General features: G+C 43.2%; 1 protein-coding gene across 7 annotated transcripts in view; it reads left to right on the forward strand.

Annotated features, from left to right (window-relative positions):
* The window catches only part of LOC129822563 (BCAS3 microtubule associated cell migration factor-like), a 347,331-nt gene that overhangs the window by 83,171 nt on the left and 239,908 nt on the right, over nt 1–24,252 (forward strand). For 5 of the 7 annotated variants that reach the window (XR_008754493.1, XM_055880891.1, XM_055880894.1 and 2 more), the window contains exons 16-17: nt 1,980–2,012; nt 17,699–17,849. Coding sequence is in view for 6 of the 7 variants with exons in the window: in XM_055880891.1 (XP_055736866.1) it covers nt 1,980–2,012; nt 17,699–17,849 (184 nt within the window). In the remaining variant the exon portion in view is untranslated. The remainder of the gene's footprint in view (nt 1–1,979; nt 2,013–17,698; nt 17,850–24,252) is intronic. The other 2 variants (XM_055880893.1, XM_055880895.1) reach the window with 1 other exon arrangement.

Consider the following 24,252-nt stretch of genomic DNA (forward strand, 5'->3'; position numbering starts at 1 on the left):
GAGTCTGAATACTTTCCGAATGCACTTTATATCAAAGTGTTCCGATAAGCTTGCTTTATTAGTAGTGGCTTGTCTTTTTAATATTGAGGAATATCTCACTTTCCCCGGTCGGGAGTAACAGCATGAATTGGTGCTTGTGGCAGAAATAATGCAGTGCGAAATGGTTTCACCGTCATCTGGAAGACTGTGTCCGCTTTACTCAGCAGAGGGAGGGAGAGCAGAGGGACGTTGAATCAGGTGAGAGGCATCCTCACCGCAGCTCCCTCCCTCCCCTCAGACTGACCATCAGATACAGGCCATCAGTCTAGTAAAAAAGAAAAGCTAATTATTTTTGCTCACTCAGCTGTGTCTCACAAGTAATACAACCAAGTATCTAATACCAGTGTGATCATACCAACATTTAAATGGTCTAAGAAGAACAACATTGGCAGGGCAAGTCAAGCATAGCCAATATGCAGTGATATAATGTATTGGGCTTATAGCCTACTGCACAAACCTTATTGCTACATAACTGATTTTAATTGGTTAATGTTGCATAGGCTTACATTTTTTAAGTCATGTTTAAAAAAAAAAAAAAAAAAAGTAATAATAATAATCTGAGTGGTAGATCTTGGCTTACATTTTGACTCAAAGTGATCTTAACTGTTTTTACATCAGTCTGAAGTTTGTTGCATGAGTTTCAGAATGAATTGTCAGCATCCTGTTGTGTTGCTTTGAAGTGCTGATCTCGTGTCATTTTAGTCTGTTTCTGAGTGATGAGGCTAGATGATTTCTCCTGTTTGCGCCCCCCCAAAAAAACCTCCCCCTAAAAGTTGATCACTATTTGCTTTGTTTATCTTCTGTCTGTTTTGTGAACAGGTTGTTTCTCGGGCTTGAATCTGGGATGATGAATCAGTCAGAAAAGCCACAACAGCTGCCCTCTGATTGTCCCTTCTGACAACACATTGATTTTGGGGAAGGAACTAAGAAAAGTTCACATCCTTCAGAGCTGCCAGGCCGCTTTAAAAATAGAAATCTACAGTTGGGCTTTTTTCCACCTCTCTCTGTTTAAATATGGAGTCGTGCTAGTTATTCTCCTCAAGTCCTGTTTTAACCCCTTGACCTATGATCTTCACCCATGCATCCTCAAAGGAATGGCTAACCTGATGTCTCTAATTATTTTATTTAATTGAGCCAGTGTATTCAATTTAGAGCCCTGCACGGGCAGGAGCGCTACCCAGGGCGCTACCCAGGCCCGATTTGCTTCTGCCAAATTTATGGCCCGGCCCTGCCCTGTCCAAAACCCAAAACTCAAGGAACATTTTATTATTTTATGTCAAATAATCTCTCCTGTATTTGATGAGGTTGAAGAACTTCTGACAACATGTTATGATCTTAGTAAGATATGACTGTACTGCGCTTCAGAGCTTGAACAAAAGGCTCAGCTTCAGAATGTTAGTGATCAATTGTAATGATACCTGAGCCCTACCCGGGCCCAACCCCGTGTATCATTTTGGGGCTCGTCGGGTAGTAGAGCTCTGATTCTATTGACCCAATGTCCCTAATAATGTCCATGTAACAATATGAATGACTATTTGACAATCTTTTTTAACTTCTATTCACAAGTCAATCATATAGCTTAGCTTTTGATCTAGTTTCTAAAGTAGATTACACAAACCGAACTTGGATGAGTGCTCTGTTGGTCAACTGCTTAGAAATCATAGATACACTGTACATATTTGATTGTTGATATGGAAGTGGATGTTTCATGTACTTTAAACCAATGTGTTTGTTTTAAACTGTCTTATGTATGGTTTTATCAGACTAATTGTCTGTGGTAGTTGAGTCTGGCTGATTTGGGGTCAGTGTTTGACTATAGACAAGACTGGGCTGGCTCTGCTGTGCTTCTGTCACTGTCCGACAGAGTTCAGTCCAAACACTCCTGTGATTGAAAGAGAAAAGTTATGCTGTACTGACTCTACTGCTATTCCATTCAACAGGAGCAAAATGCAGAAAGAAAAGAGAAAATAGAGGTCAGTGAAGTCTGGTCCGCCGTGTGTCCACTCGCATCTGTGTGTGTGTGTGTTTTTTTGCATGAGCCCGTATGTGTTTTCAGCTGGGGTCAAACAATGACACATCAACAGATGAGTGTTAGTCTGTTAGTGAGGGTGCTGATTTCTCCTGGTGGCCTGAAATAGAGTGCTTGGTGGTTCATTGTGGATCCAACAGTCATCCAGCCATCTGGTTTCTGGGCCACGTTCAGAGGCTGCAGCAAAGGGCAAAACAAGGTGCAAAGGGAAACTGTTAATTCACTGTTGATAAAGGGATACTTCCTCTGTGCCATTACAAGCCAACACAGAGCTTGTTTTGGTTTTCAGGGTTCTTTAATCCTTCACACCGCCCTTTTCTGTCAGTCATCGTCCTCCGGCCAAAACACAGTCAGCGTGTAACGGACGCCGGTCGTACGATGATGGCATTTGCTGTATGTCCCAAATGACACCCTTTTCCGTTTATAGTGCACTACTTTTGACCAGAGCTCTATGGGCCCTGGTCAAATGTAGTGCACTATAAAGGAAATATCGTGCCATTTTGGATGCAGGCATTACCTCGGAGTGGTTGATAACTAACTAACTAACGTTAAGCTAGCGAGGCGTGACACGTTTACGACTTGACCCTCTGACCCAGGGCTTGTCTGTGAAGTTCTATAATTAGAGCTTTTTAAACGCTCACTTTGAAGTGCAGAACACACTGATTTTGTCACCCTTCGTAAAACATGAGGTTTGATGTTGTTTGCTTGCTGTGTGCTCCACAGTGGCCTACTGTAGATGACCTCTGTAACACACACACACACACACACACACACACACACACACACACACACACACACACACACACACACACACACACACACACACACAGGAAAGCAGGCGCACACACTGGAAATGAGTATCAATCACCTTAGCATAGTAACGTTGTATAGTGAAAGATGAAGGAAGATGTGGTTTACAGCGTATGTGATGGTCATACAGTTGCTTCTACACATTTTTATTTTTCTCTTGTTCCTAATGACAGATGAATCTGTCCCTTACTGAAAAGCGAAGGCAGTGTAGTTAGTCTTCACCTACATTTTCAACCTCTCCCTGACCGTCTGTAATACCTACATGTTTCAAGCAGACCACCATAGTCCCTGTGCCCATGAACACCAAATCAACCTGTCTAAATGGCTTTCGCCCTGTACCACTCACATCTATAGCCATGAAATGCATTGAAGGCTCGCCATGCCTCACTTCGCCATCATCCCAGACATAGTCCCTGTGCCCAAAAACACTCAGGTAACCTGCCTAAATGACTACAGATCCGTAGCACTCACGTCTGTAGCCATGAAGTGCTTTGAAATGCTGGTCATGGCTCACATCAACACCATTATTTCAGAAACCCAAGACCCAGCAGATCCACAGATGATGCAATCTCTATTGCACTCCACACTGCCCTTTCCCATCTGGACAAAAGGAACACCTATGTGAGAATGCTATTCACTGACTATAGCTCCGCGGTCAACACCATAGTGCACTCAAAGCTCATCACTAAGCTAAGGACCCTGGAACTAAACACCTCCCTCTGCAACTGAATCCTGGACTTCCTGACGGGCCACCCCCAGGTGGTAGGGGTAGGTAACAACACATCTGCCACACTGATTCTCAACATTGAGGCCCCTCAGGGGTGCGTGCTCAGTCCCCTCCTGTACTCCCTGTTTACTCATGACTGCGTGGCCAAGCACGACTCCAACACCGTCATCAAGTTTGCCGACGACACAACAGAGGTAGGCCTGATCACCGACAACAATGAAACAGCCTATAGGGAGGAGGTCAGAGACCTGGCCGTGTGGTGCCGGGACAACATCCGCTCCCTCAACGTGATCCAGACAAAGGAGATGATTGTGAACTATAGGAAAAAGGGCCGAGCACGCTCCCATTTTCATCGACGGGGCTGCAGTGGAGCAGGTTAAGAGCTTCAAGTTCCTTGGTGTCCACATCACCAACAAACTATAATGGTCCAAACACACTAAGGCAGTCATGAATAGGGCACGAGAAAGCCTATTCCCACTCTACTACCGGGCACGGCAAGCGGTACCAGAGCGCCACGTCTAGGTCCAAAAGGCTTCTTAACAGCTTCTACCCCCAAGCCATAAGACTCCTGAACAGCTAACGAAAGGGGTACCAGACCCCTCTTTTACGCTGCTGCTGCTCTGTTTATTATCTATGCATAGTGACTTTAACTCCACCTACATGTACATATTACCGCGACTAACCGGTGCCCCCGCACATTGACACTGTACCGGTGCCCCCTGTATATAACCTCGCTATTGTTATTTTACTGCTGCTGTATAATTATTTGTTACTTTAATATTTTTTTTTTTACTTATCTATTTTTTACACTTATTTTCTGAAAGCATTGTTGGTTAAGGGCTTGTAAGTAAGCAAACTTGTACTCCGTCTGTAGCCATGTTATTTTATACTCCTTATACACAGACAGTATAGCCATGTTATTTTATACTCCTTATATACAGACAGTATAGCCATGTTATTTTTACTCATTATTTTAATTTGTTATTCACTGTGTGTTCCTTGTCACTATTTATATATATTTTTTTATGTATCTTATATTTAACTCTGCATTGTTGGAAATGAACCCGTAAGTAAACATTTCACAGTTAGTCATCAACTGTTGTCTACAAAGCATGTTACAAATAAAATTTGATTTGATATCTTACCGGTTTGTAATCATAACTGAAAAGTCTTCCCTTTTAAGTTATTGTATCATGTAATGTTCCTATTATATATGTTTTTGACATTGAATGGAAAAACTTCTGACTTCCAGGCTGCATCACATCCGGTCGTGATTGGAGTCCCATAAGGTGGCGCACGATTGGCTCAGCGTTGTCCGGGTTTGGCCGGGGTAGGCCGTCATTGTAAATTAGAATTTGTTCTTAACTGACTTGCCTAGTTTAATAAATAAAGGTTAAATTAGAAAACAAAAAACAAACTTGCAGTACATATTCCATGGGCTCTCTCAGCGTGTAGTACCGGTGTCATCCTCTGTATGGTGCTGTGTTCTCAGAGTTACTCTAGGAAGAAAGCTGGCCTGGCTCTGTAGTGCCAGTCAGTCCCTATTCCACTCCACTGAGAGAGCGAGGAGAAGACGTGTAAAGCTTGACTGGCGCAGCATAGTTTTGCCTTGATAGGAATCTAGCCCAACAGAAACAGAAAGGGCTGGGACGGCTCCTCCTGCCTTCCTTTTTATGAATGGTCACTTCCTTTCCACTGAAAAACATTCCCCTCATGAGTTCCACTTTAAATTCCCAGTATGTAGGGTAGTTTGGTAATTGTGTTTTGGGTTTAACCCAAACTGAATGTTTTGTAACACCAGCCTAGCAAAAATGTATTTTTTCTCACATTTTTCCCTGTGTAAATATTTGAGTTATTGTAGTATTGTTAAAAGAGTAGAAATCCGTAATGAATGCATTATTTTGCTTTAGTCCAATTTAGTCTCAGATGTAATACACTGGGTGAAACTGAAGAGGCCCTAAAGGAAGATTTATGTTTTGTTGCCATAAATGTACATATGTCCCCTAGACCCCTAGGTTGTCTGAATACGTTCACAGTAGGTGCTCTTTTATGATTGCTGCCAAACATACCCTTGTAAAACTGACCATCCTACCAATCCTCGACTTCGGTGATGTCATTTACAAAATAGCCTCCAAAACCCTACTCAATAAATTGGATGCAGTCTATCACAGTGCCATCCGTTTTGTCACCAAAGCCCCATATACTACCCACCACTGCGACCTGTACGCTCTCGTTGGCTGGCCCTCGCTTCACACTCGTCGCCAAACCCACTGGCTCCAGGTCATCTACAAGACCCTGCTAGGTAAAGTCCCCCCTTATCTCAGCTCGCTGGTCACCATAGCAACGCCCACCCGTAGCACGCGCTCCAGCAGGTATATCTCTCTGGTCACCCCCAAAACCAATTCTTCCTTTGGCCGCCTCTCCTTCCAGTTCTCTGCTGCCAATGACTGGAACGAACTACAAAAATCTCTGAAACTGGAAACACTTATCTCCCTCACTAGCTTTAAGCACCAGCTGTCAGAGCAGCTCATAGATTACTGCACCTGTACATAGCCCATCTATAATTTAGCCCAAACAACTACCTCTTTACCTACTGTATTAATTTATTTTGCTCCTTTGCACCCCATTATTTCTATCTCTACTTTGCACCTTCATTCACTGCAAACCAACCATTCCAGTGTTATTTTTTACTTGCTATATTGTATTTACTTCGCCATATTTTTATTTATTTATATATATATTTTGTTTGCCTTCACCTCCCTTATCTCACCTCACTTGCTCATATTGTATATAGACTTATTTTTCACTGTATTATTGACTGTATGTTTGTTTTACTCCATGTGTAACTATGTGTTGTTGTATGTGTCGAACTGCTTTGCTTTATCTTGGCCAGGTCGCAATTGTAAATGAGAACGTGTTCTCAATTTGCCTACCTGGTTAAATAAAGGTGAAATAAATAAAATAAAAAATGATTCTGGTGTCTCACTGGGACCAAAATGTATGTTCCTGAAATTAAAACGGGGAGCTTTGAAAATATGAGTAAAATGTTTTTGTTTCTCAAATTATCACACTTATTATCACACTGGGTTAAGAACTATCACAGTTGGAGAGAAACCATTTCCTCGGAAAATTACAAATCCCAAAATACTCATGAAATATTTAACCACAATTTACATTCATCTACAATTTAGGATGTGCAAGTGGAAATTCTCTCTCCCCAAAAATAAAATAAATAAAAGTGTGAAGTACGGTATAAGCTTGTACATATAGTTTTAGTATTATTTATAATGTGTGTCTGGGTTGTGTATGTGGCATTCAGGCCAGGGCTGTACTGTAGTTGTGTGTTTTTCTTCCTCGTGGTTCGAGGCACAGTCGGCTGCTGACTTCTGCTTGAGTCAATAACGGTGATCTCAGAGTAAAACCACACAGCAATCGAACAAGACATTTACTCATTTGTGCTCTCTGTATTTTATGTATCCAAAAATACACAAGTTGAAGGAATATGTATCTGTCAGTGGTTGGTTGACTCCACTGTGGGGACTCATTTTTATGTAACTCTTAATAGCTCAGTCTCTGTCCACTATACCCATTATCATTGGAATTTCACTGCCACTCATAGTTATTGGATTTTCTAAATGACAATGTTAAAATAAAGGAACTCAGTTTCACTGTTCTACATGGGTTGAGAGAATTCTTGTGACTTCAACCGGTAGTGCTCCACATAGGCCACTCTGTGTTTCTCAATAGAACAGCTTTTACTTTTACAACGTGTTACCTTGTCTCGTTACACTGGGTTACTTCATAGAAAGACAGGCCTCCATTATAGTTACCAAGCCCCCAGTGTGTTTCTCACTGCCTCTATTGTAGCCTGAGTGGGAGTTGCTCTAGCTAACTGTTGGTTGAACCTCTGTTGTGATGATGTGTAACTGTAGCCAACTGTCTTTAACTCTGACTGGCTTTGGTGTGGCTTAGTATTGGGAAGCCCCTGTATTCTGCTGTGTGTTGTCCTCCTCTGGTAAACCCGTCTGCTGTCTCTGTATAGGGCAGCGAAGGCTCAGGGTTCGGCTGACACGCGTAGCCCTCCATAGTTTAACCATGGTGAGGAAATTAATTAGTGACTTTTCTCATGACCTGAGTCAGAGCGCCAACAGAGCGCCAACAGAGCGCCAAGCAGCCTTGCTACTGTACCGCCAGTTACACTGGAACACAGGCCACTAAGGCAACAATAATATGTCACCCTTATACATTTAGAGCTTGAATGAAAATTGAACAAATTAAGTTGTGTCATTATATAGGATGTATTTGTTTTATGAGAAGGATATAGATGGTGGTTTCTGTAGCCTATTGTCATAAACATAGATACAGTATTTGTTTAAAATTGCTGTCTTATTTTATTGTGCATATGCAATTATATTGTAATAAAATAAGTTATTTGTCTTATGTGTTTTGGAAAAGTGTAAATTGTTAATATATTTTAATGTGTTTAACTGCATTGTCTGTTTGGGATTTTTAAAATGGGATTTTTAAAATGTCATTCTCTTGATTTAGAGACTGCTGAATTGTGCCAGTTAAATCTAGATGAAAGTGTTCTTGAGGTTGCTACCAGTTATTTAAATGTAACCACCATTGTTATTGGACGATAATCATAAAGTTACTATGCTCCATTTCGATCGACGATATTTTTAAGACTGGAATGATTTACCAAATACATTTGTAAATAGTTACAAAAATACCAGTCTTTACTTTGGGCTGTGTTTGGAAGCTGAACAGGGAACTGTGGGCCTCTAAAGATGTTGATTAATTAGCTAGCTGTAGAACATGTGGTTGAACAGTGGTAACTTTGATTAAAGGAAGCATGGTTTTGCCAGTCGTGTGTAAGACATTGTGGGCTGATTAGGAAGGGAATAGTTAGGGATTTCTATATTAGAAACTTAGTTACCTGAACAACCAGTACATTTGCACTTACATCAAAATATCACCATATAAAGATTGTTGATGGTACATACTGCTTATTGAGGCACTCATGCACCCTTCCTCATCCCTCTCTCTGTCTTTCTCGCTGTCTCTGGTCTTGACTGTTTCCTCTCCTGCTGGCTGAGGGGTCATGTGGGAGCATCTGCCAGGCCAACCGGTCCTGTTTCGTTCCTCTCCTCCATGTGGGGGTGGGGGGTGTACCACCGCTCTGTTTACAATCACACACACTGACACGCACACACCATTTAGACTATCTTTTTCAGTTCCCCTGTTAGCAGTACTGCAGGATGCCGTTGGTAGTTAAGTGACTTCTGAGCTGTACGTATGTTTGAGAGGTTTTTTCTGATGCTGAGCTGTGTTGAGCTGTGTAGACCTGGCTGCTTACCTCTGAACTACATGGACATGATCACATTATCGCCTGCCTGGTCCTGCTGATCACAGACATGCTGTGGAGGGCCCATTGATCAGCCTTGTAGATAGGCATTCACATCCAGACCCTCTACCATGGCTCTATTGTTCTCTCCATCTCTCCTTCCATCACTCTCTCATATAGCTTTCTCTCTTGCGTTATCTCTAACTCTCTAAAAAATACTCCTCCTCTCTGTCACCATATCAACCATCTGAGGCATTGTAAATACTGACGTGCTGACATGTACTGCTGTAAACTAATATATCTGATTGCGGTGTGTGTGTTTGGTTGTTGGGGCTAGTGAACTAGGTTGTCCGTTTGTATGCTCTTTGACACATCAATAAAGTGGGCCTACATGTGGGAAATGTCTCTTAAGGTTTGCATTTGGACACATGAGAAATTTCAGTAAAGTTTGCTACCAACTATATTTTTTATAAACAGTCCCCTGAGTGTCCCAAATGACGTCTCCGAAAACAAACCCCCATCATAAGTCGTTTGGGGAAAAGCCATTTTCACACAGGCTGGCTTGACCTCCCCTCAGCTAAACAGCAGCCTCAGTTTCCCCACCTGCCTGCTATATTGAGGAGAAGAGAGTGGTGATGGGAGTTGCCTTGGCCCTGCTCCAGCACGCCATCTTTACCTGCGACTCAGTCCGATGGCTTTTCCACACATGTCTTGTGATACCTTGGGAAAAGAGTAAATCTTGTGATGTTTTTTTTCTTTGCAGCATATAAGGTTCTTTTAATTTGTTTTCACTTTGTCCACTGGGATCCCCTTTTTGTCCGGCAGTTTCTAGCTCTCTCATTCACAAACAAAATTATATATATATATATATATAAGGACTTTAGTGGCATTGGAAACATATGTTAACATTGCCAAAGCAAGTGAAGCTTCAAATGTAAAATGTATAAATAGTTAAAGTACAAAAATACACATGTGGGTTGTATTTACAATGGTGTTTGTTCTTCACTGGTTGCCCTCACTGGTTGCCTGTGGCAACAGGTCACAACTCTTGGTGCTGTGATGGCACTCTGTGGTATTTCACCCAATAGAAATGGGAGTTTCTCAAAATTGGGTTTGTTTTTGAATTCTTTGTGGATCTGTGTAATCTGAGGGAAATACGTGTCTCTAATGTGATTATACATTTTGCAGGAGGTTAGGAAGTGCAGCTCAGTTTCCCTCTCATTTTGTGGGCAGTGTGCACAAAGCCTATGGCAGCCTGTCTCAATAGCAAGGCTATGCTGACTGAGTCTGTACATAGTCAAAGCTTTCCTTAAGTTTGGGTCAGTCACAGTGGTCATGTATTCTGCCACTGTGTACTCTCTGTTTAATGTAGCATTCTAGCTTGCTAAGTTTTTTTCTAAATTCTTTCCAATGTGTCAAGTAATTATATTTTTGTTTTCTCATGATTTGGTTGGGTCTAATTGTGTTGCTGTCCTGGGACTGTGGGGTCTGTTTGGGTTTGTGAACAGAGCCCCAGGACCAGCTTGCTTAGGGGACTCTCCAGGTTCATCTCTGTAGGTGATGGCTTTGTTATGGAAGATTTGGGAATCGCTTCCTTGTAGGCAGTTGTAGAATCTAATAGCTCTTTTCTGGATTTTGAAAATTAGCTGGTGTCTGCCTAATTCTGCTCTGCATGCATTATTTGATGTTTTACGTTGTACACTGATGATATTTTTGCAGAATTCTGCATGCAGAGTCTCCATTTGGTCCCATTTTTGGTGAATTCCTGGTTGGTGAGTGGACCCCAGACCTCACAACCATAAAAGGCAATGGGTTCAATAACTGATTCAAGTATTTTTAGCCTGATCCTAATTGGTATGTCGAATTTGATGTTCCTTTTGATGGCATACAAGGCCCTTCTTGCCTTGTCTCTCAGATCGTTCACGGCTTTGTGGAAGTTACCTGTGGCGCTGATGTTTAGGCCGAAGTATGTATCGTTTTTTGTGTGCTCTAGGGCAACGGTGTCTAGATGGAATTTGTATTTGTGGTCCTGGCAACTGGACCTTTTTTGGAACACTTATTTTTGTCTTACTGAGATTTACTGTCAGGGCCCAGGTCTGTGCAGAAGAAATTGGTCCCGCTGTAGGCCCTCCTTGGTTGGGGACCGAAGCACCAGATCTTCAGCAAATCAGCAGATTCTAGTAGGGTGAGGCCGGGTGCTGCAGACTGTGCTAGTGCCCTCGCCAATTTGTTGATATATATGTTGAAGATGGTGGGGCTTAAACTGCATCTCTGTCTCAGCCCACGACCCTGTGAAAAGAATTGTGTGTTTTTTGCCAATTTTAACCGCACACTTGTTGTTTGTGTACATGGATTTTATAATGTTGGATGTTTTTCCCCCAACACCACTTTCCAGCAATTTGTATAGCCGACCCTCATGCCAAATTGAGTCGAAGGCTTTTTTGAAATCAACAAAGCATGAGAAGACTTTGCCTTTGTTTTGTTTGTTTGTTTGTCTGTCTGTCAATTAGGGTGTGCAGGGTGAATACGTGGTCTGTCGTACGGTAATTTGGTAAAAAGCCAATTTGACATTTGCTCAGTACATTGTTTTCACTGAGGAAATGTACGAGTCTGCTGTTAATGATAGTTCAGAGGATTTTCCCAAGGTTGCTGTTCATGCCTGTCCCACGGTAGTTATTGAGGTCAAATTTCTCTCCACTTTTGTGGATTGGGGTGATCGGTCCTCCAAATATTGCGGAGGATGCCAGAGCTGAGGATGAGGTTAAAGAGTTTAGCCAATTGGAATTTGTGGTCTGTATATTTTATCATTTCATTGAGGATACCATCAACACCACAAGTCTTTTTGGGTTGGAGGGTTTGTATTTTGTCCTGTAGTTCATTCAATGTAATTGGATAATCCAAGTGTGTTCTGGTAGTCTTTAATAGTTGATTCTAAGATTTGTATTTGATCATGTATATGTTTTTGCTGTTTGTTCTTTTTTTATAGGGCCAATAAGATTGGAGAAGTGCTTTACCTATACATCTCTGTTTTGGATAGATAACTCTTCGTGTTGTTTGTTTAGAGTTTTCCAATTTTCTCAGAAGAGGCTAGATTCTATGGATTCATTAATTACATTGAGCTGATTTCTGATGTGCTGATCCTTTTTCCGTAGTGTATTTCTGTCTTGTTTTAGTGAATCACCATAGTGAAGGCGTAGGCTCAGGTTTTCTGGGTCTCTGTTTTTGGTTGGATAGGTTTCTGAATTTCTTTTTGCATTCTTCATCAAACCATTTGTCGTTGTTGTTAATTTTCTTCTGTTTTCTGTTTTAAATGTTTAGATTTGATAGGGAAGCTGAGAGGTCAAATATACTGTTTAGGTTTTCTACTGCCAAGTTTACACCTTCGTTATTACAGTGAAACGTTTCATCCTGGAAGTTGTCTAAAAGGGATTGAATTTGTTGTCTAATTGTTTTTTGGTAGGTTTCCACACTACTTTCCTTCCATCTATATATTTTCCTAATATTATTCAGTTCCTTTGGCTTTGATGCCTCATGATTTGAGTATTGCTCTGTTCAAGTAGACTGTGATTTTGCTGTAATCTGATAGGTGTGTCAGTGGGCTGACTGTAAACGCTCTGAGAGAATCTGGGTTGAGGTCAGTGATAAAGTAGTCTACAGTACTACTGCCAAGAGATGAGCTATAGGTGTACCTACCATAGGAGTCCCCTCAAAGCCTACCATTGACTATGTACATACCCAGCATTCGACAGAGCTGCATGAGTTGTGTCTAGGGGGGCATATGGGGGAGGGAATGCTTTCACCTCCAGGTAGTTGTTTGTCCCCCTGTGTGCTGAGGGTGTCAGGTTCTTGTCCAGTTCTCGTATTTAGGTCGCCACAGACTAGTACATGTCCCTGGGCCTGGAAATGATTGATTTCCCCCTCCAGGATGGAGAAGCTGTCTTCATTAAAGTATGGGGATTCTAGTGGGGGGATATAGGTAGCACACAGGAGGAATTTTTTTCTCTATTGAGAATTTCCTTTTGAATTTCCAGCCGAATGTAAAATGTTCCTGTTTTGATTAATTTAATAGAGTGAGTTAGGTCTACTCTATACCAAATGAGCATACCCCCTGAGTCCCTTTCCTGTTTCACACCTCGTAGTTTGGTGGATGGGACTACCAGCTCTCTTTAACCTAGGGCAACCAGTGGTTCCATCTCCATAGGTCTGGTCTGAGGGGGCCTAAATGGGGTGTGGGCATGGTTGACTTAGGGGGGTGCAGATTGGTTGGGTTGTGGATGTGTCTGGTGGTGCTGTGGTCTGGATGTAGGTCCTCTCGGCGTGGTCCTCCATGTGTAGGTCCGGGGGGGTGGGTGGGTCCCGCAGGTCTGGGAGAGTGTCTTGATCTGTAGTTCCTGTGTGAGGTGTTGGGGCTGGGGCTGAGGGCGAGTTCCTTTAGGTTCCGGATGAAGGTGGGCACTGCTGCCTTGTATAGGTGGACCTGGTCGTAAAGGCTGTCCAGGGTGAAGTGGTGGGCTAGATAGACATTTGGTTTTGTGTCTTTATCTCTTATCTCTCTCTCTCTCTCTCTCTCTCTCTCTCTCTCTCTCTCTCTCTCTCTCTCTCTCTCTCTCTCTCTCGCACTCTCTCTCTCGCACTCTCTCTCTCGCACTCTCTCTCTCCTCTCTCTCTCACGCTCTCTCTCTCTCTCTCACGCTCTCTCTCTCTCTTTCTCTCTCTTCTCGCTCTCTCTCTTCTCTCTCTCTCTCTCTTCTCTCTCTCTCTCTCAGTTGAAGGGGCTTTATAGGCATGGCATGTTGGCATATGTTTACATTGCCAAGGCAAGTGAAATAGATAATAAACAATACAAAATTAACAGTAAACATTACACTCACAAGAGTTCCAAAAGAATAAAGACATTTCAAATGTCATATGTCTATATACAGTAGTGTTGTAACAATGTGCAAATGGTTAAAGTCTCTCTCTCTTTCTTCCACTCCTCTCTCTCTCTTTTTCGCTCTTCCCTGGAAGTGAGTATTTTAATAATAATAGTTTGGGGAATTGCGATCGCAGGGCTGGTTTGGCATGACAGCGAAACTTCAGCTCAGCAGAGTAGCTAAAGTTCCTTTCTCCTCTTATACCCCCTCATTTCCTTCACCTTAATCCCTACTTCCTGTGCCCCCACCCCTCCCTCTCTCCCTCCCTCCTTCTCTTTTCACTATAGCATGTCTGGGAAACTTGGACAAGCAAGAAAGGCATGAATGGATGAAACGGTATACACTGAATGTACAAAACATTTGGAATACCTTCCTAATATGGAGTTGCAGCCCCTTTTGCTTTCACAACAGCCTCAATTAGTCGGTGCATCAACTCTACAAGGTGTCAAAAGCGTTCCACAGGGATGCTGGCCCATGTTGACTCCAATGCATCCCACAGTTGTGTCAAGTTGGCTGAATTTACTTTGGGTGGTGAACCATTCTTGATACACACTGGAAACTGTTGAGTGTGAAAAACCCAACAGCGTTGCAGTTCTTGACACACTCAAACTGGTGCGCCTGGCTTATACTACCATACCCTGTTCAAAGGCACTTATATCTTTTGTCTTGCCCATTCAACCTTTCACATTCACAATCCATGTCGCAAGCCTTAAACATCCTTCTTTAACCTGCCTCCTCCCCTTCATCTACACTGATTAAAGTGGATTTAACATGTGTCATCAATAAGGGATCATAGCTTTCACCTAGATTCACCTGGTCAGTCTGCCATGGATAGAGCAGGTGTTCCTAATGTTTTGTTCACTCAGTGTACATCAGTATTCCCTAGCCTTGCATCCGCTGCTTGCTTTCTTTCTGTCTGTCTCGCTCTACTTCTCTCGTTCTACTTCTCTCTCTCTCTCTACCTTTCTCTATACGTACTTCACTCTCTCTACCTCTCTCTCTCTCTACCAGAGTGCTCCTCTTTACCTTACTTGCTTTTTCACGGCCAAGTCCTAAGTCCACGTGCAAACAAAACACAATTCAAATTCAACATGAAAATATTTGTCAACAGCTGCAAAGTCTAGACACTTTTTTTCTTCTCGGAAACGGCCGAGCTCATTTCTTGTGTGCATCGGATGCAAATCGGGCAGCAAAAGCGAGATATCCATGACCGGGCTGAGAGGGAAACCGAGAGACGGAGAGACGCTGTTTAGATGAGGATGCAAATTGGTTCGGAGCAGAAGGGAGTGAGGGAGGGATGTAGAGAAGGATGAAGGGATGGAGATGGAGGGATAGAGGTAGAGAGAGTGAGGGATGTAGAAGAGAACGGAGGGAAAGAGGTAGAGATGGAGGGTTGGATGGATGGGATAGGGGGAGCAAAGTTTAGGATCAAGGGAAATGGAGGGAGGGATGGAGAGATCAGGCTGGGTCAGGTGACATGCTGACCTCTGGCGGGAGCCTTGGCTGGACTGGGCCGGGTGGATTTGCATTGATGGATCTTCTTTCCATGGGGCTGTCATGTATCAGTGCTCAGGCACATCACGCCCCAGTCATTAATCAAATCATGGCCCCATCTCGCTCCCTCGCTAGGCTAGCGATCTCTCTGCCAGACACTCCTGCTCCTCTCTCTCCCCCTCAGACAAGCAGACATCCAAGATGTGTTTTAGATATCGTCTTCTGCCTGTGCGTGGTTTTCGCCACTTTTCCCTGTCCTCTCCTCACTGACTGGCCTCTGATGAGTTGGGCCCCTTGGAATAAAGTAGGGGGGTGTAGCGGTCCAGTCAACAGCCCAATAGCCACAATAGCTCCACCAAAGTCAACTACACCTGTTCCTCTTTGGGTTGTCAAGGGTGAGGGGGTTAATGTGGTGCATGCAGACACAGAGAGAAAGATTGAGATGGGGAGAGAGACTGAGAGAAAAGAAAAAGAGAGACGGAGAGAGAGAGCGGCGGGTTGAAGTGTCCTGCTGGAAGGATGCTAAATTCATTAAGATGTTTTCTTCCTCCTGTCCTACGTTTAGGCCAGCTGTAGCCCCATTATGGCTTTACAGGCTGCTTCCTGTTCAAATTCCTCCTTTTTTCTCCTGCTCTTCCACACAAAAGGTGGCTGCGTTGGGGGTGTAGTGCTTTTGAAATGTGAAGGGCCCTCGAGAGCCCAGGGCAACTGTCTCTCTCTCTCTGTCGGGTTGGAGAGACGGAGAGGCTTAGAGGCCAAGTGGGAAGGAGGGCTGCATTCCAAATGGTACCTTTTTCCCTACATAGTGTGCTACAGTGTGCCACAGGGCCCTATGAGCCCTGGTCAAAAGTAGTGCACTATATAGGGAATTGGGCTCCATTTGGGATACAAACAAAGTTTGTATAACGTCCTCCTCTCTGAAGGCCCTGCTGTTTTGTTGGGCCTCCACATCTAAATGGTCTCTTTTTGGATTAACACAAAGACATTATTTGGCCGCACTAATGAAACACAGAGAAACAGTTTAATGATCTAAACCACCCCCCCCCCCCCTACCTCCCCCCCCTTCCCCCTCCCCCCCTTCCTCCTCCTCTCCCCATCACTGCTTTGATTCCAATAATAATCACAACCCTCTCCTTCATTGTGTTGTTTTTGTAGCATGTTTTCTTTTGTCTCTTTGTCCCTGGGTTCCCCCCTTTTAAACTCGATGGCTGTCGCCTTTCAAATGCAACAATGGAGAAAGGAAAACATTCAGAGAAAGATCATTGAGTTTTGGTCCTGAAGGTTATGCTGTTTTTCTGCGAGAGTACTTAAACTTGAATCTTTCTAAGGACACATATTGTATTGTAAAATACATCATAGTACATTCTAGGTTGAAGTGTATTGTGTCGTGATGGAGAGTAGAGCTTATGTTGAAATTGGTAAATCCTGTTTCCCATGTTGTCTTTAATGAATTAGTTATTTATATTGAACAGGTTATTGTGATTTAGGAATTATATGGAACTAATGTTGAGGGCTATGATCAGGTCAACCATCATGCGAAGAGTTTACCGTTCTCCTCAGATGACCTGCATATTTAATAAAGCTCTTCATTTTATATTCACTGTACAACTTCCAAGGGATATATTCCATAGATCATGAAATAGTGTCTCGTCAAATAGTTCTAACTTGCTGAAACCAGGTATGATGTGGTGGACATAAGAAGCTGCTGTTGGTTTTCACTGTAGAAACGTCTCGTGATATTTAACGTACACGCAATAGATGTTGAACTCCTAGAAGTGACTTTGACTTACTGCTGCTGTTTTACATGCAACAGTTGTACTCATAGTAATGAATGGATTCTACATTACTGCTTTGGTATTTACAATTAGTGCTTAAATGTAATGTATTTGCACAGTTAGAGAAAGGGGCACATTCTCTAAGTCTACTAAGCCTGCAGTGAGCAAACATCTTTGTGTGTGTGAGTGCATGTTTGTGTGTTCATGCCATACTCAAGCGTCATGCACCTCTCTGATGTAGCTCTTTAAGGCCATTCGATGTGGTGCCCTTTGACATGGCCTGATTGTGTTTAGCTTGGGCTCCACTCAGATGAGAGAGGTGTGCGACTCCTGTTGATTAGGTCTGATTAACTGACTGCTGGGTACTAGTGGCTCTGAGGCGCTGCATCTTGAGCTGGTTACCTCCAATCAGGGCCACGGCTCATCCAAGGCCTTGGACCCCAGGTATGCGTGTGTTCAAACGTTGATGAAACATAGGACTACATGAACTGTTGCATTGTTACTGTTGGACTTGGACTATAAAATAGGACTTGTATTACATATTTTCTCTCTCTCTTTGTGCAGCTAAACTCACCAGCCAGGAGTCGTACAACAACTTCACCAACAACAACATGGGTAACCCTCGTCTGTCCCCTCTGCCCAGCCTCACCATAGTGCTGCCCCTGGCACAGATCAAACAGCCCATCACCCTGGGCACCATGACCAAGCGCTCCGGGTGAGTCTTCCTGCCCTGCATCCAACCATGTGTTGTTGTCACACTCTGTCCATCACACTCTGTCCATCACACTCTGTCCATCACACTCTGTCCATCACACTCTGTCCATCACACTCTGTCCATCTAGCTATTCACTAGTATTAACCCGAAGTAGCCTTTACAACTCAGCCTGTCCTCCTTTGGTCACAGACAAAGCCATTGATCATGTTGAATTTTTAGTTTTTCATCTGTATTTGTCATGAACCCATTGGATTTGCAAGAAACATCCACATGATATTATATCCAGCCTGGTTTGGAGTCTGTTGCCAGTCTGTCTCTATGTACAGCTACACTACAGTAAAGCTACATGTCTCTATGTAAACATTTACCAGTGAGTCTCTCTATCAGGCAGTATCTGTGCGTGTCAGTGTGTCCTCTCCCTCTCCTCTCTCTTGGTCAGTCACGCTATGACTAAGTCTGTAGTTTTAAGAGGCGGTGAGTCAGAGGAGAGAGACTGCACCTTGTGAACTTCATTTACATACAGGTGGCATCACAATTATGGCTGGATTTTAATATTTTCATTTAAATGTCATTTTCCTGTCATGTTTGAATGGGACATATTGTAATGATGGAAGCAGCAGGCTACTGGGGTTTCTTCCGCAGTAGGTAGAGAGGAGAGATTTGAGAGTATAACTGGCAGGTCATCCTTCTGGAGGAAACTCCTGAACTGGCTAGTTGATTATTATTTCTTTTTTTTCAGATCGGCTGCTTTAGTCTGCCTGTCTGTCTGCCTGCCTGCCTGTCTGCCTGTCTGTCTGTCTGTCTGTCTGTCTGTCTGTCTGTCTGCCTGTGCCAGCCAGCCAGCCAGCCAGTTTGCCAGTATCCTTTCACTCTCAAATTGACAAGCACAACCTTCTCACCAGGTCTCCTCTCTACTGTATCAATTCAAGTCAATTCAAGTCAATACAATAGGACTGTATTAGTTGCCACAGCAAAGTCACAAAAAAAATCTCAAGTACATTAAAGATAACTCCCATCTTTCCATTCGTCTGTCCGCTTCAGGAGAGAAGGCGTCAGGGCAGGCTAATGAAGCTAGACAGGCAGCTGTGCATCCCTCTCCTGCCCTGCACCAGACCCCCTGCATACATACATACACACACACACTCACACACATACACACACACGTAGGCGGCATGTTGTGCCCATGAAGTGCGGGGTGATATCAAGTGTGTTCACGCAGACTTGCACAGGAGTATCTAGGCACCATCTGTTTGTTTGCGTAGCCGGCTGTGTGTGTGTGTGTGTGTGTGTGTGTGTGTGTGTGTGTGTGTGTGTGTGTGTGTGTGTGTGTGTGTGTGTGTGTGTGTGTGTGCGTGCGCAAACGGGCCATCCGGTAGCTGTATTTACACCTGTGTGAGCAGATACCCGTTGGCAGAGTGGGAGAGGAACACACCAGGTGGTTAACCTACATTCTCTCATGGCCCGTCTGTCTGCAGCCTACTCTAGAGCATTTCAAACACACACAGACCGCTCCTGGAGGAAGCCACCACAGTCTTTGTTCCACACAGGGCACCCGTCTGAAGGTTTCCTCCCGTCCAATTCCAACTTCCCTTATGATCTCCAATGGGACCGGACTAGCCGTTGCTATTAGAGAAAGACTTATATGGATTTCTTTCGGGCCGAAACCGTTTTTTGGGGGGTCAAGTAGGCCGATAGCCGATATTCAATATCATTACATTTGAAGATTTTGATGACAAAATATCCCAAAGATAGCCATGTATGCATCAATTTTAGCCATGTATGCAACAAAACATTTGACTTAGATTGATAAAAACTAACTACATAACGGTAAAACTTTTATTTGAATGGTAAATGTCTTGATAATCTGGGTAAATCAAGATGGCATAGGCCTACTCACAATACAGGTGAATGCATATTCAATAGGACTGTCTGCATGCATTGAGTTATTGAGCTTGTTTTGGTTGATCAAAATGCTACAGTTGACATATGGGACTTATATTAGCCTACTGATCAACAACATTTGTATAGAAGCATCACTCCAGCATGTCATTCCTGTATGGAAGGACATCATATAGGCACAGTTATTAGTTTGAGAATATGAAGAAAATCTATTCATTGCAAATGTGTCCAACCTAACGATTTGTGATCAGAGGCTTATGAAAGTTGTATTTTTTTGTCATTTTCCATGATAGGGAAAAAATATTTTATCTTCAGATGTCAGGACGCATCTCTAAAACATTTTAAAACACTTCTTTCTTTCCCTATTACAACAATCATCTAATCTGACTATCAATTGTCAATTTACAGATATGATTGTGTCAGATCAGTGCCATAAAATAGCTAATGTTACATCGCAAGTCAGATGGCTCGTTCCTGAAAAATGATAACCAGCTAACGTTAGCTACGTTGACTATTGGCTCCTATCTGATATCTTAGCACCATGTTTATTTAGCCAGCTAGCTAGCATAGTAGCTAATATTCGTAGTTAGCTAACACCACAGATGAAAGGGTTAGTTATCATAATCTTTGCTAACAAGTCACATAGCTAGCTTGCGTATTGCATGTATTTCCGGGCACGTCGACACAAGCCTTGTTATTAGTGAATTAAGTAAACTAATATTTGCAACAGGAGTTTTGATTTTGGTCACTGTGTCAGTTTCTCAATATTGCACCTTTCTGTTGGTAAATGAGCTAGCTTGCTGCTGCTTCAGATTTTCCCAGCTAGACCTTCCTCTGCGTTGTCCAGTGCTCGTGGCTCAGGCAGTGAGTGGCTGCTGGCATAGCATCAGTTTTGCTATGTAGAGGGACTATCGACAAAGCCGATAGAGAAGGGCCTATAGCCGATAGACTAGAAAAGGCCAACATCAGCCCGATATATCGGCTTAATTGCTAACAGGCCAGAATTGGAGCTGAAGACTTTCAACAGTTTGCTTCTCTCAGAACAAGCCATTAGGAGTAAGGGAGATGAAAGGAACCGTCCCCCCCGTCCCCCCCTCCTTCTTTCAGAGTTGTTCCAGTTGTCTCTGTGTTTGGAGGGAGGGGATGAGATGTATCCCTGTGATGCACAGCATCCTGCCCCGATAACCTCCACCAGACGAGGGCAGAGTTCCAGGGTAAGGGAGCAGACAGAGCTGGACCAAAGACTCTGGGACACCTCAAAGTCACTACAGAGATGTGGGCTCTCTCCCCACTGGGTACAACATACATGGGTTCAAATAGTATTTGGTTTTTGATTGAGCATTGCTAGAGTGCCAGATGGGCAGGGTACTTTTGAACCCAGGTCTTTAGTACAGTGAGAATGATGGAGGAGGTGACCACCCACATGACCTCTGGTTTCCTGTCAGCCATATTTGGCAAAAGTCTGAGACGGAGACGGAGAGACAGAGAGTGTAAAAGAGAGAGAGAAATGAGCACTATCATTTGAGGCCTTCGAGAGCTTTTTAACTTTTTAGTATTTGGTTGCTTCAATCCTGGATTGTAATTGCTAGCAAAGTATACTCTGAAACGTACTCAGAGAGACACGTGTTTGAAATGAAACGGCAATGAATTAGAGATGGAGATGAAAAGGAAAACAAGGGAATCTGACCTGGAGTAAATCCCACTGATGGGTATTCTCCGCTAATGCAGACAGAGATGGAGAGTGCGAGGGAGTTGGAGAGAGCGAGGGAGACAGAGAGTGGGCCCTCCTGACCTTCCACAGATGGGCAGAACAGATTACTATAATACTTTTGTACAGTAGGAGCAACTAGCCGCCTGCCAACCCATTGTCTCATAGAGCTCTAATGAGAAAAGCACTGAGAGGAGATGGGTTTTAAGAGCCTAAAAGCAGCTAGCGAGCCCTGTAGCGCCAGGCCTCCAGCACACACAGCACTGCGTATGGAACGTGTCACATGCTAAACCGTTTGCACAAATCACCCTCTCCTCCCTTTAATGGCCCTGGCGGAGCAGCATTAAGGCCCATGGGTTAAGAGTTGAATGTGTGAACGATTACTCCACGGGAGTGGGGTCGTCAACCTCCCAGGTCGATTTATCACTTTCTCTATTGCTCTCTATCCCCTCATCCCCTCTTCCTCCCTATCAACCATCCGCCTGCTTTTCTTGGTGTTTCTGTGTGTTCTCAACAGAATCGTAATGCGAGCATTAGCTAGCACGTTTGGAGACAAACTTTTTATATACTGTAAGTAGGGCCTTTACAGTGTTTTCCATTAGCGCGCGGCCGGTTACAGACTCCTTTTCAGCCAGCTATATTTTCCACTTCATATTAACAAGGCTACTTTTCAGTAAATTGTTTTTAAATTCGCTAGACCGTCGAGCCCTTTCCTGCTAGAATGAATGATATGCATCTCTTCTAGCGATCTATTGATAGGATAGGTGCCTGTCAGTCACAAAGCGAGCGATGACAGGGAGACACAGCAGAGAGGAAGAGGTGAATCTGTCCATATTTTGGACTGAATATTGTCGCGTGCCTTCCTGCCTTTGGGACAATGTTAGGGCGGAGACCTGAGCATCTCGTCATTAAATACAGATCTCTGGTTGCAGTGAAATTTCTTTACACGGAGGTGTGGGAGGGTATAAGGTCTTACATTGAGAGTATGAATAGGGTCTTACATTGAGAGGATGAATAGGGTCTAACATTGAGAGTATCTTCATTGTGATACCAATAGAAAATAATAGCAATCTATATTTTCAAAAGCATGTGAGTTTCATGTTCATATTTCACAACCTCCACAGGCTTTTGGAGTTACCTACACGAGATTTAGCAAAATAATAGGCGTACACTTGATTTAGGCTACATGCTAAATGTTTCTGCTCTGTGATAGATGAGCAAACAAATAGATGATGAGCAGCACTCACCTCAACTTAGCTAACATTTCCACAGCATAAGTGTAGCCTAACCAATATCCAAACGGAGTCCTCAAGCTTGTCTAAAAGCAGCACGACACGCTGATGAAATAGTTGAAGACACGCTATTGCTTCAAATGTAGATTTAATAATTGGATGACTTTTTGGGAGTTTCAATCAGCACTAAGAAACAATGTGATGCCTTCAACTGCATTAACCTACTTTATTCCAATATCTTTTTGTTTCAGTGCTATTTATTCCCACAGTAATTCTTTATGTATCCATCTAGTTGTGGTTAAGAAAACTGTTGGAAGGGTTATGCAAAGTGACATGCCTCGCAAAGTTTAGAATTGCCAGGAAGATGATAACAGGCTGGTAGTAACAGCCGCTGCCTAGCAACCATCAAGAGCTTAAAAGCGTGCTGCATGCCAGTTCTGCCTCAGCAATACGGCTACGTTTCATACTAAGCTGTAGGCAGAACTTTACAGCAATCGTGACTATGTCGGTTTGCAGAAATAAAAGTTTAGGCTTTGATCCCGGCAACACATTTCAGATATAAATAAAAGGTGGAAAAAGTTGGCGGGATGCTAAAGTTGGCGTGACAACATCTTAGTATGAAAGTTGTATAAGAAAGTAGTCCTGATCATATACTGTAGGCCTAGACCTAGACAATATCCAGAACAACTAACAATACTCTGAGTTCATACATTTTCAGTCATTCAAATTGTAAAGTCATGTCTTTCTACACAATATGAAAACAAATTCTTCCGATCTGGGAGGTAAGGTCTTCAATAATTTCATTGTGTATTTCAGATGGAATCAGTGCATTAGAATGTACCAGAGCACACCAAAATATACTTTCCTCAGCTAGATTTATCAATTCCCAGTGGGTCAGAAGTTTACATACACTCAATTAGTACTTGGTAGCATTGCCTTGAAATTGTTTAACTTGAGTCAAACATTTCGGGTAGCCTTCCACAAGCTTCCCACAATAAGTTGGGTGAATTTTGGCCCATTCCTCCTGACAGAGCTGGTGTAACTGAGTCAGGTTTGTAGGCCTCCTTGCTCGCACATGCTTTTTCAGTTCTGCCCACAAATTCTCTATAGGATTGAGGTCAGGGCTTTGTGATGGCCACTCCAATACCTTGACTTTGTTGTCCTTAAGCGATTTTGCCACAACTAGTATGCTTGGGGTCATTGTTAATTTGGAAGACCCATTTGTGACCAAGCTTTAACTTCCTGACTGATGTCTTGAGATGTTGCTTCAATATATCCACGCAATTTTCCATCCTCATGATGCCATCTATGTTGTGAAGTGCACCAGTCCCTCCTGCAGCAAAGCACCCCCGGAACATGATGCTGCCACCCCTGTGCTTCACGGTTGGGATGGTGTTCTTCGGCTTGCAAGCGTCCCCCTTTTTCCTCCAAACATAACAATGGTCATTAAGGCCAAACAGTTATTTTTGTTTCATCAGACCAGAGGACATTTCTCCAAAAGGTACGATCTTTGTCCCGATGTGCAGTTGCAAACCATAGTCTGGCTTTTTTATGCCGGTTTTAG

Source organism: Salvelinus fontinalis, chromosome 24 (assembly GCF_029448725.1).
Source record: "Salvelinus fontinalis isolate EN_2023a chromosome 24, ASM2944872v1, whole genome shotgun sequence".
Classification (NCBI taxonomy): domain Eukaryota; kingdom Metazoa; phylum Chordata; class Actinopteri; order Salmoniformes; family Salmonidae; genus Salvelinus; species Salvelinus fontinalis.